Below are 16,655 nucleotides of genomic sequence, written 5' to 3'. Positions count from 1 at the left end.
CAGGGGTTGCAATGAGCCAAGATGCGCCACTGCACTCCAGCCTGGGCAATAGAACAAGGCTCCGTCTAAAAAAAAAGAAAAAGAAAAAAGAAATGACTGAATTTATTTGGATTTTCCACTTTAAAACAAGACATATGGCACCATCTGGTGGACCTTGGAATAGTGTAAGCTTGATACGTTATACATAGTACTTCAGGGAAGCTGGGAAGACTCTAATTTAGAGGTGGCAACCTTCTTTAAATCTCAAAGATTCTAGATCATCATTTGGGATGTAGTCATAGTATAGGAGCTATGTCTAATATCTAAAAGTATTTTAAGGCTGTTTCTCTCTGCAGAATTTCGCATTACCTTTTTTTATGCTTTTTCCTAATTATCACCCTTGATATATTTATATATTTATAATGCTTTTATACATTGCAAATAGTCTTATGGGTATTCATATCCTTATTTTGAAAGTGAGTTTAGTTTGAGCGCGGTGGCTCACGCCCGTAATCCCAGCACTTGGGAGGCCAAGGCAGGAGGATCACGAGGTCAGAAAATCAAGACCATCCTGGCCAACATGGTGAAAACCCGTCCCTACTTAAAAAAAATAAATAAATAAAAGTGAGTTTAGTTGACTCACCTTTCTGAATAGTAGAAATTAAGAAATGTAGAATTTTTTGGGCTTAGGGTGGGATTGCTGGAGAAAGGAAAAGAAGGAAAAAGGTTGGTAAGAGAGGAGATATTCCAGCATTTTTGCCTCCTATTTGGCACTAGCAAAACCATCTGATAGGCTAACTCTAGGTGTAGAAAGAACCATTTCTACCTTGATTGTGAATTTTCCATGTGCCAGAGTCTAAACTCAGGAAGACTCAGAGGAGGTCTAGAAGGTAGTAGGTTAAATGTGGTGGCTCACGTCTATAATCTCAGCACTTTGGAAGGCCAAGGAGAGAGGATTACTTGAGGCTATGAGTTAGAGATCAGCCTGGGAAACATAGCAAGACCCCATCTTTTTTTTTTTTCTTTTTTTTTGAGACGGAATCTCGCTCTGTCACCCAGGCTGGGTGCAGTGGCCGGATCTCAGCTCACTGCAAGCTCCGCCTCCCGGGTTCATGCCATTCTCCTGCCTCAGCCTCCCAAGTAGCTGGGACTACAGGCGCCCACCACCTCGCCCAGCTAGTTTTTTGTATTTTTTTAGTAGAGACGGGGTTTTACCATGTTAGCCAGGATGGTCTCGATCTCCTGACCTCGTGATCCGCCCGTCTCGGCCTCCCAAAGTGCTGGGATTACAGGCTTGAGTCACCACGCCCGGCCAAGACCGCCATCTCTTTAAAAAAAAAAAAAAACATTAGCTGGGCATGGTAGCAAACACCTACTATGGTCCTAGCTACTTGGAAGACAGAGGGGAGGTTCCCTTGAGCCCTGGAGTTTGAGGTTACAGTGATCACCACTGTACTCCAGCCTGGGAGACAGCCTTTGAGACCCTGTCCCTAAAAACAGCTCCCAGAGTTGAAGACAGCAAAAAGAAAGAAAGAAACCTCCCCCTTGTGCCCCCCACCCCGCCCCACAAATTAGAAGGTAGTAGAATAAACACAGTTGGCCGTATTCTTTCCTCCCTAAAGGCTCAATCGTAAATGGTTGCAGCTTAGAACAGGAAGGAAATAGTTGAATGGTCATTGGCCAAGCCTTTGGCTTTTAGGAGCCTCCTTGTCTAGTTTGGACTTTGCTAGGTGTTTGGGTGTTTTATCCGTTGGGGAAACATTGCATTCATTGATATCATGTCACTATTTCTGAAAGGAACAGCAGACGAAAGGGGTTCCATTGTATCTAGTAATGGTGTATGAGCCTGCATTTTCTTCACTTCTCTGGTAGAATGTCTAAAACAGGAATGAGATTGAGATTCCCCCCTGCCCCCAGCACTAATGCCTGTATGTTTTATCCTTGTGGGGAAAGTTTACTTCTAAAGATCCATAGCATTTTTTCCTTTCTTTTTTTGGGGGGGGTAAACTCTGTCTTATCACTTGCCTCAAAATTTTTATTTTCCAGAAAGAAATCATTATATTAGATTTTTATACTAGAGAAGCAGAATTCTTTTTTTTTTTTTTTTTTTCCCAGAGGGAGTCTCGCTCTGTCACCTAGGCTGGAGTGCAGTGGCACCATCCAGGCTCACTGCAACCTCTGCCTCCCAGGTTCAAGTGATTCTCCTGCCTCAGCCTCCCGAGTAGCTGGGATTACAAGCACGTGCCACCACATCCAGCTAATTTTTTGTATTTTTAGTAGAGACAGGGTTTCACTGTGTTAGCCAGGATGGTCTTGATCTCTTGACCTCGTGAACTGCCCGTCTTGGCCTCCCAAAGTGCTGGGATTACAGGCATGAGCCACCGTGCCTGGTCACATAATTCTTTTTTAGCAAAATATTTGTTTTAAGAAAATCTGCTTTCAAATAGTATATTTTTGAGATCAGAGGCGATTAGTGATGTATATATTGATAGGAAATACTTGAAATATTTTAAATAAATTAATGAATTTGGATTATTTGGCTTATATAAGAGCATTTTTTTAAAATGTCATCTGCCTCTAGGACTCATTTGCTCAAATCCAAGAGTTGGAAGCTGGGTGATGGGCGAGTGAAAGGAAGTACTACACTTTCCTGTTTATCCTTCCAAACCACTGACCTTGGATAGATATATTTCTCAAATGTATTCATAAACATCTTTTTTGTATCTCCTTCTAGGTGTTTCAGTTACTAACTGATCTGAAGGAGCAGCGTAAAGAAAGTGGAAAGAATAAACACAGCTCTGGACAACAGAACTTGAACACCATCACCTATGAAGTAAGCCTGGGCTTCTGGCAGACCTACTTAAAGTACCACTGAGGGAGAGGGGTTTATTCTCCCAGTGACTGGCTGCCGAAATCAAGATCACTTTTTATATGATCTGAATAGTTTTACTCTAACCTGATTTTGTTTGTTTGTTTGTTTGTTTTTTGAGACGAAGTCTCCCTGTGTTACCCAGGCTGGATTGCAGTGGCACGATCTCCGCTCACTGTAAGCTCCACCTCCCAGGTTCACACCATTCTCCTGCCTCAGCCTCCCGAGTAGCTGGGATTGCAGGCATGCAGCACCTTGCCCAGCTAATTTTGTATTTTTAGTAGAGACAGGGTTTCTCCATGTTGGTCAGGCTGGTATCGAACTCCTGACCTCAGGTGATCCGCCCACCTCGGGCTCCCAAAATGCTGGGATTACAGGCGTGAGCCACCGCACCCAGCCATTTTTCTCTTACATAAAAGTTGTAGAGACAGTGCTGGGAGTTTTCATGTACCCTTCCCATAGTTTTCTCTGATGTTAACATCTTACATAACCATGGTACGGTGATCAAAACCAAGAAATTAACAGTGGTACATACTGCTAAACTAAGCTAACATTTTATTTGAATACCTTGTTTTCCCATTGCTGTCTTCTGGGTTCCAGGATTCAATTCAGGATACCATTTTGTATTTAGTTAACATGTCTCCATAATGTCATTCGATCTGTATCCTTACTCTTCCTTTGTCTTCCATGACCTTGACACTTCTAAAGGGCTTGTCAAGTATTTTGTAGAATGTCCCTTGATTTCTGATTGTCTGATGTTTTCTTATGATTACACAGAACCTATGGCTTTTGAGGAAGAGTACCACAGAGGTGATCTCTCCTTCTTGTGTCATGATTTCTCGGGGTACATGATGTCGATGTTTCTTATGGCTAATGTTGTTAACTTTGGTCATTTGGTTAAGATGGTATCTGCCCGGTTTCTCCACTGTAAAGCTACTGTTTCTTCATTTCCATATTATGTTAGAAAGGATTCACCAAGTTCCGCCCATATTCAAGGGGAAGGGGGAGATTAAGCTCCACCTCTTGAAGGGAGGGATGTCAAAGAATTTGTGGATGTGTGTTAAAACCACCACAGTAATTAAAAAATATTTTGTGGGAGATGCTTTGAGGCTATGAAAACAGCCTACCCTTCCTTAAGCTTTTAACCATCAATTTTAGCACTCATTGGTGGATCTTTCCTGCAGTAATTATGACTATGGTACAATTGCCTGAGAGTGATTTATAATTTTTCTCATTCTTTCTATGCTTATTAGATACAATTTTTTTTTTTTATTTTAAGAGGCAAGATTTTACTGTGTTGTTCAGGCTGGTCTCAAACTCCTGGGCTCAAGTGATCTTCCCGCCTTGGCCTCCCATAGTGCTGGGATTACAGGTGTGCACCACTGTACCCAGCTCATATGAGTTAGAATTCTTCCATAAGAAAAAGTTGTCTCTTCTGGCTGGGCACAGTGGCTCACACCTGTAATCCCAGCACTTTGGGAGGCTGAGGTGGGCAGATCACGAGGTCAGGAGATTGAGACCATCCTGGTTAACAAGGTGAAACCCCGGCTCTACTAAAAATACAAAAAAATTAGCCAGGTGTGGTGACAGGTGCCTGTAGTCCCAGCTACTGGGGAGGCTGAGGCAGGAGAATGGCATGAACCCGGGAGGTGGAGCTTGCAGTGAGCGGAGATCACACCACTGTACTCCAGCCTGGGCAACAGAGCAAGACTCTGAGACTCTGTCTCAAAAAAAAAAAAAGTAAAAGTTGTCTCTTCCTACTCATTATTTTATTCACTTATATATATCCATGTGGACTCATGGCAATTTATTTTATTCTTTGGGTTCCCCCTCTTTTAAAAAATTGTTCAAAATATGATAGCACAATTGTCAGATTGAGGTTTTTTTTGAAATCAGAAAAATTTTCTTCTAAAATTTCATTAATTATTCTTCCTGTTCTAGCTACTGATTTTCTCTTTCAGGAATTCCAATTACATGAAGATTGGTTCTCCTGAATGCCTCTTTGTTTTATATAGGATTTTCTTTTCTTTTCTTTCCTTTTTTTTTTTGAGACAGAGTCTCAGACTCTGTTGCCCAGGCTGGAGTGCTATGGTGCAGTCTCAGCTCACTGCAACCTCTGCCTTCCGGGTTCAAGTGTTTCTCCTGCCTCAGCCTCCCTAGTAGCTGGGATTACAGGCGTGCACCACCACACCCAGCTAATTTTTTGTATTTTTGGTAGAGATGGGGTTTCACCATGGTGGCCAGGCTGGTCTCGAACTTCTGACTTCAGGTGATTTGGCCACCTCGGCCTCCCAAAGTGCTGGGGTTACAGGTGTGAGCCACCGTGCCCAACCTCTACAGGATTTTTAAAAACAAAATTTTAGAATTTTAATTACAGCCATTTCCTTCGTTTTTTCTCATTCAGGGTTGTCTTATGCTTGGCTTTTTTCTTTTTTTCCAGACGTTAAAATACATATCAAAAACACCATGCAGGCACCAGAGTCCTGAGATTGTCAGAGAATTTCTCACAGCAATGAAAAGCCACAAGTTGACCAAGTAAGTAAATCTCTTTAAGTAGGAAGAGAGTGACACATGGTGAAATGATGGCTGAGGAAAGCCATTCGAAGCTACGGTGTATTGATACTCAGCTGGGTTTGGATTTAAAGGAGGATTATAGTATTGTAGATGAAACAACTGAAAGTTAGACATAGGGACTAGAGTAAGGAACAAATCTTTTTTTTTTTTTTTTTTTTTTTAAATCAATGAAGAAAGTTCATTTCTCCTAGTGATACTTTATTAGTGTGCCTGCTTATTCGGCAAAATTAGCAGAGATAATTTACATTCTCAAAAAAGATGGGTGAGGGGAAATGGAAATGCCTCATGGAAAAGAAGGCAAATTTAGGTCATGGGTAGAGATCTCAATCAAATGGGCCAAAATACAGTTTATTTATATCTTGTAACTCCCAACTGCTAGCATCTGACCACAGCATGACAAGATTGGAATCGGGGAACCTGGGCTGTAGTCCATTTTCTGCCCCTTACTAGCACCATGACCTTGGAAAAGGTATTTGACCTCTCTGAGTTTCATTATCCTCACCACTGAGATAAGGATCATCTGCTAAACTCACAAGGCTGGGGCAAGGGTGAAGGGTGGTGTCTTCGTGGAAATAATATGTGTAGATGTCCTTTTTGGACTCCAGAAGCCATAAATGATGCAACCTTATTTATTAATCATTACTGTGAACAGGGCCAAACATTTCTATATTATTAACACTGCCTCTACCCTAACGATTCAATTCAGATAAACTTTACAGAGCACTTCACTCCAAGAGCTGAGGATCAGGGCCACTTGGTTCTTACCTACACAGTGCCTCGAAACCAAAATTGGTAGAACCAATAGTTCTACTCTTAAAGCGGGACCCATCTAGCCTTCCATTATCTAGATGAAAATGAGCTTACTAATTTAGAAACACAAGTGAGTGTATTCTAGGCTAACGAAATTAATTCTTCTCTAATTATTGAGAACATTAAATGTCACGAGCTGATCTCAAAATGTTAGTAAAATAAGTTAAATTGTTTTGAAAGGAAGGAAATGTGATAATGTGATAGAAATGGGGAAAAAACAAGACAGAATTCAAGTATTATATTAATCAAGTACTAACTCTGGTTTGACTGGGAAAATGCAGGAGAAGACCTTCCTTCCTTCCTTATTTATTTATTTATTTATTTTTATTAACTTTAAGTTCTAGGGTACATGTGCACAGCGTGCAGGTTTGTTACATATGTGTACATGTGCCATGAGGAACACATCTTAATGGGGTGTAAAAATCTTTTCTTGGCCGGGCGCAGTGGCTCATGCCTGTAATCCCAGCACTTTGGGAGGCCGAGGCGGGCGGGTCACCTGAGGTCGGGAGTTCGAGACCAGCCTGACCAGCATGGAGAAACCCTGTCTCTACTAAAAATACAAAATTAGCTGGGCGTGGTGGCACATGCCTGTAATCCAAGCTACTAGGGAGGCTGAGGCAGGAGAATTGCTTGAACCTGGGAGGCAGAGGTTGTGGTGAGCCAGTGAGTTGGCGGTGAGCCAAGATCACGCCATTGCACTCCAGCTTGGGCAACAAGAGCAAAATTCCATCTCAAAAAATAAATAAATAATCTTTTCTTGGAGTCCCAGTTTGTATGACCTATCACATTACCCCTACTCCCAGAATTCAGACCAAATTGAATAAAAAGTAGGGTTTACAAGTTAAAAGTATTTTTTATAAAGTTGATCAATGAAGTCCTTCGATGTTTGTGTTTGCTTGAGGCAAAAGTGGCTTGATCGTATTCTGTGAGTTCTTGTAGTGTCCAGTTCCTTTTCTTGGTCTGGAATGAGTTAATCTATTAAAATCAAAAACGTCATAGACCAAGGGTTTACATGAGAAGAAAACTAGCCCAGTTTTTTTTGTTTTGTTTTGTCTGTTTTTTTGAGATGGAGTTTCGCTCTTGTGAGTTCATGCTGGAGTGCAATGGCGCGATCTCAGCTCACTGCAACCTCCACCTTCAGGTTCAAGTGATTCCTCCTGCCTCAGCCTCCACAGTAGCAGGGATTACAGGCATGCGCCACCACGCTTGGCTAATTTTGTATTTTTAGTGGAGACGTGGTTTCTCCATGTTGGTCAGATTTTTCTCAAACTCCCAACCTCAGATGATCCGTCCACCTCGACCTCTCAAAGTGCTGGGATTACAGGCATGAGCCACTGTGCCTGGCCAATTTTGTGTTTTTATTTTTTTAAATTAATTAATTTTTTTTTTTTTTTTTGGATGGAATCTCGCTGTCGCCCAGGCTGGAGTGCTGTGGTGCGATCTCGGCTCACTGCAAGCTCTGCCTCCTGGGTTCACGCCATTCTCCTGCCTCAGCCTTCCAAGTAGCTGGGACCACAGGTGCCCACCACCAAGCCTGGCTAATTTTTTGTATTTTTAGTAGAGACGGGGTTTCACCATGTTAGCCAGGATGGTCTCGATCTCCTGACCTTGTGATCCGCCCGCCTTGGCCTCCCAAAGTGCTGGGGTTACAGACGTGAGCCACCGCCCCCAGGCCCAATTTTGTATTTTTAGTAGAGATGGGGTTTCACTGTATTGGCCAGGCTGGTCTTGAACTCCTGACCTCAAGTGATCCTCCTGCTTCAGCCGCCCAAAGTGCTAGCATTTCAGGCGTAAGCTACCGTGCCTGGCCTATGTATGCATTTTTGAATTGACTTGTTGATATCTGGAACAAATCCTGCTGAGATTCTGATTGGGATTGTATTACATCTATAGGTCAGTTTTGGGGGAGAATTGACATTTTGACAATATTAATAATTTAAGATCGGCCAGGCGCAGTGTCTCACGCCTGTAATCCCAGCACTTTGGGAGGCCAAGGCAGGTGGATCACAAGGTCAAGAGATCAAGACCATCCTGGCCAACATGGTGAAACCCTGTCTCTACTAAAAATACAAAAACTTAGCCAGGAGTGTTGGCGGGGGCGCCTGTAGTCCCAGCTACTCGGGCGTCTGAGGCAGGAGAATCACTTGAACCCGAGAGATGGGGGTTGCAGTGAGCTGAGATCGCACCACTGCACTCCAGCCTGGTGACACAGCGAGACTCTGTCTCAAAAAAAACAAACAAAAAAAACTCATAATAATTTAAGATCAGTCAAAGGTAAAAAAACAACCCACCAATACTGAACCTTCTAGTCCATGAAAACAGTGTAGCATACAGGTTCTGCACAAATTTTTTTAGATTTATACCTATTTCATAATTTTGCATGCTATTGTAAGTGGTGTTCATTTCCAGTTGTTGATTGCTAATGTAGAAATACAGCTGACTTTATATTGATCTTATGCCCTCAAGCCTTGAAAAATCCACTTATTAGTTCCAGGAACTTTTTTAGTGTATTCTTTAGGATTTTCTATGCAGACAGTCACGGTGTTTGCAAACAGAGTTTTACTTCTTTCTCATCTGTATGCCTTTTCCTTCTTTTTCTTATTTCATTGCCCCAGCTCAGGCCTCCAGGACGATGTTGAGTAGGAGTGGTGAGAGCAGACATCCTCAGCTTGTCCCTGATATTAAGGGAATACAGTTTGGCCTTCACCATTAAGTATGATGCTAGTTTAGGTTTTCCATGGATGTCTTTTACCAGGTTTAGGAAGTTCAAATTGCTGAGATTGGATGTTGAATGTTGTCACTTGCTTTTTCTATATCTATAAAGCTAAAAAGATTTGTAGCCTTTTGGCTGTATCTTTTTATTTACTTTCTAGTAGTTACTCTAGGGATCCCTACTGGGTTACTAGTAGGGTTAATAATATGCATGCCTGACCATTTATAGTCCGGAGTTAATGTTTTACCGATTAGTGTATATAGGTCTCTTTACCTTCTTTTTGTGTTATGGTTATATTTATAACATATAAACTACATACATTGAAACATATAATCTACATACTATTAGTGGTGTTTTAACATTTACTTTCTTTTTTTTTTACTTCGTTTTATTATTATTATTATTATACTTTAAGTTCTAGGGTACATTTACTTTCTATATTCTTACATACTTTAAAGAACTTAAGAGAACAAAAATGTCTTTTATGTCTACCCAAAATGTCATCATTTCTTTTGCTGTCTATTTCTTTTTTTTTTTTTTTTTTCTGAGACGGAGTCTCGCTCTGTTGCCCAGGCTGGAGTGCAGTGGCGCGATGTTGGCTCACTGCAAGCTCCGCCTCCTCGGTTCCCGCCATTCTCCTGCCTCAGCCTCCTGAGTAGCTGGGACTACAGGCACCCGCCACCTCGCCCGGCTAGTTTTTTGTATTTTTCAGTAGAGACGGGATTTCCCCGTGTTAGCCAGGATGGTCTCGATCTCCTGACCTCGTGATCCGCCCGTCTTGGCCTCCCAAAGTGCTGGGATTACAGGCTTGAGCCACCGCTCCCGGCCTGCTGTCTATTTCTGAAGTGCCCTGTGTCCTGTTTATCATTTACTTCACCAGGAAGAACTTCCTTTGGCACTTTTCTGAGAACAGGTCTGCTGGCTACAAATTCTCTTATTTTCATTTAGCCGAGAATGTCATCATTTTCTTTCATTCCTGAAGGATAATTTCCCTGGATTGATTGATCTTTTCCTTCAGAACTTTAAAGATGTCATTTCAGTGACTTCTGGCTGTCACAGTTTTTGGTTAGAAATCTGTGATCAGGCCAGATGTAGTAGATCACACCTGTAGTCTCAGCCCTTTGGGAGGCTCAGACAGGAAGATCACTTGAGGCCAGGAGTTTGAGACCAGCCTGGTCTTCATTGTGAGACTATCTCTATATTTTGAAAAATAATTAATTAAAAAAAAATTTTAAATCTGCTATCACCCTAACCCTAATGTGTCATTTTCCTCTGGCTGCTTTCAAGACTTTTTTTTATCCCTTCTGTACTCTCACTGCTTCACTTCACTAGCCTAAAAAAATTTTTTAGGCCGGGTGCGGTGTCTCACACCTGTAATCCCAGCACTTTGGGAGGCCGAGGCAGGCGGATCACAAGGTCAGGAGATCGAGACCATCCTGGCTAACACGGTGAAACCCCGTCTCTACTAAAAAAATACAAAAAAAGAAATGAGCCGGGCGTGGTGCTGGTTGCCTGTAGTCCCAGCTACTCGGGAGGCTGAAGCAGGAGAATGGCGTGAACCCGGGAGGCGGAGCTTGCAGTGAGCTGAGATTGCACCACTGCACTCCCACCTGGATGACAGAGCGAGACTCCATCTCAAAAAAAAAAAAAATTAAAATTAAATTTAAAAAAGATTCTTTAAGTCTTTGGTCTTCAATAATTTGATAATGATATGTTTCAGCTTTTTTTCCCCAGTTTGTCTTTGCTGAGCTTCTTGATTATGTAGATTTATGTTTCTTACTACATTTGTGAAGTTTTCACCTATTTTTGAAATATTTTTTCTGTCCCAATCTCTTTCTCCTCCTTTTCTTCAGCTTCCAAAAATACAACTGGTAAACCTCTGATACTGCTGTACAGATCTTTGAGGCTCTGTTCCTTTTCTAAAAAATTGTAGTTCAAATGGAGTAATTTCTCTTTTTTTTTCCTTTCTCTTTTTTTAATAGAGACAGGGTTTCACTCTGTTGCCCAAGCTGAAGTGCGGTGGCGCCATCAGGCTCACTGCAGCCTCAAAGTCTAATGAGATGATTTCTGTTGATCTGTTTGTATACGCACAGATTGTTCTGGCATCTTCCGTTATCAAGCCTACCAGTGAATTTTTCATTTCGGGTATTTTTCAGTTCTAAAGTTTCCATTTGGTTGTTATAACTCTGCTCTTTTCTGAGAACTTGTATTATTCCATTCATTTCAGGAATGTTTACCTTTTCCCCCAGTTGTTACAATAGTTAGAATCTTGATAATTTTAACATCTGGGGTATCATGGGCTTGGCACCTGTTGATTATCTTTTCCCTGGAGAATGAGTCATATTTTCCTGATCTGGGTAATTGTAGATTGTATCCTGGGCATTTGAGTATTATATTGTTTAGACTCTGGGTCCTGTTAAACTCTGGTTTGTGTTTTAGGAGGCTGTCAATCCAATTAGGTTCAGACTTCAAGTCAGTCTTGCCTTCCGGGGCAAGGATTTCAGTGTTATTTGGTTTTGAAACCGTTGCCCTGCCACTCTGGGTGTTTGCATATGGGGCTGGACTGGTGGCGTAACTCTCTCACTTCTCATTCGGGGTCTTTGCTCTTCTGGGTCTGCTCCATGCTTGCTGTTTTGGTGCTGTTCTGCACATAAATAGCTCAGGTGAATCTAGAATTTGTGTTGGTTGATATTCAAATTTGGAGGAGTCCCCTTCTGTAGCTCTCCTCTCTGGAACTTCCCTACTCTCTGGCCCACATGATACCCCTCTTTGGGTCCTCTAGCCACAAATTCCCGATTGTCTCTCAAAGGTTTGCCTGCCGGCTTGTGTATGGTTGTTACTAGAGCTGTCCTTGGAGCACAGCAGGGAAAGTAGAAAAGGGAAAAGGAAAAAGGACTCTTCGGCACTGTGGACAGCGAGGGCTTCCAGGCTACGCCTGCTGCTGGTCCCCGCCTGGGGGGCTGCCCTTGAGTTGTGAGCTCCTCCTGGGTCTCCAGCCTTTCTCAGTCTCCTGGCCGGAAAGATTGGATTTCTCCTGGAGTTGGAGCTGCCTGTGGGGCCACCACAGCTGCACCAGGATTGAGGCCCTGAGACAAAAGAGGGGAAAAAACCCCAAGAAACTCACATCCATCCTCCACTCCAGATGGTTCTCAGGTTTTGTTTCCCTCCCAGACCACCTGCTTTTGTTTGCTTTTCAGAGTCCTCAGGTATTTTTGTGGTTTTTGTCTGGGGATTCTTTTTTTTTTTTTTTTGAGATGGAGTCTCACTCTTGTTACCCAGGCTGGATGGAGTGCAGTGGCACAGTCTCGGCTCACTGCAACTGCTGCCTCCCGGGTTCAAGCGATTCTCCTGTCTCGGCCTCCTGAGTAGCTGGGATTACAGGCGCATGCCACCACGCCCGGCTAATTTTGTATTTTTAGTAGAGACAAGGTTTCTCCATGTTGGCCAGGCTGGTCTCCAACTCCTGACCTCAGGTGATCCGTCACCTCAGCCTCCCAAAGTGCTGCGATTACAGGCATGAGTCGCCGCGCCCAGCTGTCTGGAAGTTTTTCATTGTAATATGTGGAGAGAGAAAAGCTTTTGTGGGCTTCCTTCATCTTCTCCTGTAGCAGCAGTGCTAACAGTTGATTTGTAAGGCCTCTTTTCAGCTCTTTGTCTGGGCTGATGTATTGCTTCCTAAGTCTAACATCTTTTCTACTATAAGTATGGACAAATACTGTTCAAAAAACCTACAAATATATAGGCATTGTCTTGCAAGCCGATTCATGATTGGCCGTGATCTATATAAATTTAAAGCAGACTGTAGAATTCAAGAAAGATTAATTTTAATTCGCTTTTTTCCATTAGTGATCCTAAAATCGAGGATTTTAAAAAATCTTTTAAAAAGACTTTCTAAACCTTTTAACTTCAACCCTGTGATTAATCGCTTGGTTCCATGACTCTGCCAAGAGCAAACGCTACAGGCAGTGTTGTTGTCCAACAGCCAGTAGAGGGAGCGGCAGGCTTCTTCACTGCGGCTGGGCCTGGCTTCTCCTCTGGGAACTTGCAGCCCTTGTTATATTTGTGAGCACAACACATCCAGTTATACTCTTGTAGTTATTTTTAAATGTACAATTAAATTATTGTTGACTCTAGTCACCCTGTTGGACTATCAAATACTGGATCTTATTGATTCTTTCTATTTTTTCATAGTCATTAACCACATGCACTTCCCCCTGCCTCGCCCACCCCACTGCCCGTCCCCGCCTCTGGTCTGCTACTCTCTGGTCCTTCTCCTCTGTCTGTCTCCAGAAAGCACGGACTTCTTGGTTACAGCCTGTAGTGGTAGCTGAGATTTTGAGGCCTGGGTGAAGACGTCAGTAGGAGGGTCAGAGGATGAAAGTCAGCACCATGAGAGTGCCTAAACCTTGCTGAAGAAGAGAAAATCCAGGAGATGAAGAAGGGAGAGTTGGAAGGATCAGAAAAGAATTGAGAAAGGTGTCATGGAAGCCCTGAGGGCAGGCAGTTTCAAGGAGGGAATGATCAGCAGTGTCACATGTCACCAACAGGATGGAGTGGGACTGAGGAGCAGCCACTATGTGTGGAGGACACCAGGCCCTTGAAGCAAGAACAGTTTTGGTGATCACTGGGGCAAGAGCTAGGGTGTGGGGAGTTGAGAAGCAAGGGGAGAAAGTAGACACAATGAAAGAGGCTTGGTTCTGAAGCCAGCGGGGAATGTTTGTGTCCCAACCCCCTTAACCCCCCCAATACCCCAGACTGGAGTGTGCAGTGTGTGGGGGCCTGCCGTGACCACAGCAGTGCTCAGGTCCTTGGATGTAGGACAGGGAACTTGCTTGGTGGTTCGACCTCGAGCTGGAGTTTTTCAGGGAGCGGTTGTGAATGTCGTTGCTGATCTTAATTCTGGTCGTCTCATTACCAGATCCCCTGCAGCTTTTAGTCCTTGCAGTCCCTCTTCTCCCTCTTCACGTGGAGACCTCTCAGATGGGAACTCATCTCCTTTCTAATTGGCTGCTGCTTTCCCCTCACCATGGTCTCGGTGGAACATGAGACCCTTTGCTGGAGATTTGGGCAGCAGTTTCTGAGGGTCTTTACTCTTCCCTCCTGGAATTTCAGCCTCTCCACATGTTTGTCTCCCCAGCTGGTGGCCATTCTCTACTTTCCTTCCAGACCCTCCCTACTTCGGCTGGAGTTGGTTTTTTACTTCTGTGTTATCAAGAGGCTGTTTCCTCCACAGTCATTCCTCAGTCCCGAGAGTCCAGTTGTCAGCACAGCTGTCATTCCACTGAACTGCACAGGCCACTGATGACCTCTTGGTTGGCAAATCCAGTGACTTCTACGTTGACACAGTCTACCTATCTTTCTCGCTCTGTCGCCCAGGCTGGAGTGCAGTGGTGTGATCATAGCTCACTGCAGCCTCAGACTCCTGGGCTCAAGCAATCCTGCCTCAGCCTCCTGAGTGGCTAGGACTACAGGTGTATGCCACCATGCTTGACTAATTGTTTTATTTTTATTTTTTGTAGAGACAGAGTCTCAGTTTGTTGCCCAGGCTGTTTTTGAACTCGTAGCCTCAACTGATCCTCCTACTTTAGCCTCCCAAAGTGTTGGGATTACAGATGTGAGCCACCGCGTCTGGCTTCTGGCCCCTTAAATGGAGGCGCTTTATGGTGTTCTGTCCTGGTTCACTCGGTCCACAGTTGGTCTCTGGAGCATAATATCCACTCCATGGTTTCATGTAACTCCTTGCAAATAAAGCTAGTGCTGGTTTTTTTCCTTTAGTTCTAGACCAAACTAGACACACTTTTTGACAGAAGCCTCTTCAGAGTTATAAAGGTACTACAAACTCAAATTTCATTTTAAATAATGTATTTTTTTCTAAACAACCTAACCTTGACTCTCTCTATTCCCTCACTCCTCCTCCCCCACCCCACCCAATCTAGGCAGTTGTAAAGTACTGTTGACTTTACCTAAGGGTGACGGGAAGCATTTCACATGTGCTTACTGGCATGCCTGTTGCTGCTGGCCAACTTTATAACTGCACTGTCTACCTCCATTTTTTGTGGGTCTTCCAGAATCACTGGCAGCACCAGCCAGAGCATGCCCCTCTTCCTTGGTTGCTCTCCTGTACTGACCAAGTCACATCCAGCTTTTTGATAGAGCCCTTTTTGATCTTATCCCAAATGACTCTTTCACCCCATGTCTCACCCCTCTTTAGCTGTTTCCTAAAACTCCGGGAGCTTTCTTTCCTGTGGGCATGTCCTTGTGTTGTTCCTGCCCTGGCTGGCTGTCCCTCCCATCCCTTTTGTGTTGAAAAGCCATCAGGGGCCAGGCGCGGTGGCTCAAGCCTGTAATCCCAGCACTTTGGGAGGCCGAGGCGGGTGGATCACGAGGTCAGGAGATCGAGACCATCCTGGCTAACATGGTGAAACCCCGTCTCTACTAAAAAAAAATACAAAAAACTAGCCGGGCGTGGTGACGGGCACCTGTAGTCCCAGCTACTCGGAGGCTGAGGCAGGAGAATGGCGTGGAACCTGGAGATGGAGCTTGCAGTGAGCTTCTGAGATCGCGCCCACTGCACTCCAGCCTGGGTGTGACACAGCCGGTGACTCACGCCTCCCTCAAAAAAAAAAAAAAAAAAAAAAAAGAAAGGCCATCAGGGTCTAGTGCAAGTGTCATCTCTGTGGAGTCTCCCTTCTTGAGTCTAGAGTAAATGTTTGGGGGATTACAAGCAGTAGAACTTGACTAGAGCTGTCCTAACACGACTGCCATTTATGGAGAAATTATTGTGTGATGATTGCATTATGACGCTTTCCATCCATTATCACATGTACACTCAGGAAGCAGATGGCCAAGAACAGGAGCTTTTCTGCCATTTACTAGCTTTGGCAACCGTGGACAAGTTAATTCACATCTCAGTGTCAGTGAAATCTGAGGTGATTCAATGTACTTCCACATGGAAAACAAGCACAAAATGGTAGCGTGGCCTCTGGGAAGATCATCCCTCTTCATCCTCTCATAAGATAGTAGTACTGTTATCATTCCTATTTCATAGATGAGGAAACTGAGGCTCAGGGAGAGTGGGTAATTGTTCTGCTTCCCCCAACACATGGCTGCAGGAGTCGTGGCTTCTTCATGTTTTCACTCCAGAAGGTCTTTAACGCAATAAATACTTACTGAGCTGATTGGAAAGATGGATCTGCAGCCCCAGAGTCAAATTGAGAGAGAAATATAGAAGTTGTCACCTGCACGGGGGTGGTCATTGCTGTTGTTTGATCTCCTCGAAGTTCTGTAGTCTTTCAGCATCCACACAATTCAGCCCCCCTTTCAGCAATGAGCTGTGTCTTTCTTTGAGGCAGATGATCACTATATCTAACTGTCACTCAGATCTTTTGTTGTGAAAATTTGCATGTATTTGCCTTCTTCTCCAGTTGCTATGCTTTCAGGGCAGAGGGATTGTACCTTGTATTTCTGTGTATTAACTCCCACCTCTTTTTTTTTTTTTTTTTTTTGAGACGGAGTCTCTTCTGTCACCAGGTTGGAGTGCAGTGGCAGGATCTCAGCTCACTGCAAGCTCCGGCCTCGGGCTCACGCCATTTTCCTGCCTCAGCCTCCTGAGTAGCTGGGACTACATGGCCTCACCACCTCGGCCTCGCTAAGTTTTTTGTATTTTTAGTAGAGACGGTGTTTCACCGTGGTTAGCCAGGATGGTCTCCA

The 16,655-nt window shown here is 43.8% G+C and overlaps 1 protein-coding gene across 4 annotated transcripts in view; it reads left to right on the top strand.

The window, feature by feature from the left end:
• Window positions 1-16,655, top strand: part of CRCP (CGRP receptor component) — a 40,367-nt gene that overhangs the window by 13,236 nt on the left and 10,476 nt on the right. For 3 of the 4 annotated variants that reach the window (XM_009202878.4, XM_003895921.2, XM_009202879.2), the window contains 2 exons: window positions 2,714-2,812; window positions 5,289-5,383. In XM_009202878.4, coding sequence (XP_009201142.1) covers window positions 2,714-2,812; window positions 5,289-5,383 — 194 coding nt within the window. The remainder of the gene's footprint in view (window positions 1-2,713; window positions 2,813-5,288; window positions 5,384-16,655) is intronic. The other variant, XM_003895923.3, reaches the window with a different exon arrangement.

Source organism: Papio anubis, chromosome 4 (assembly GCF_008728515.1).
Source record: "Papio anubis isolate 15944 chromosome 4, Panubis1.0, whole genome shotgun sequence".
NCBI lineage: Eukaryota > Metazoa > Chordata > Mammalia > Primates > Cercopithecidae > Papio > Papio anubis.
The sequence above is the reverse complement of the archived record's forward strand: the minus strand, read 5'-3'. Positions and strand labels throughout refer to the sequence as shown.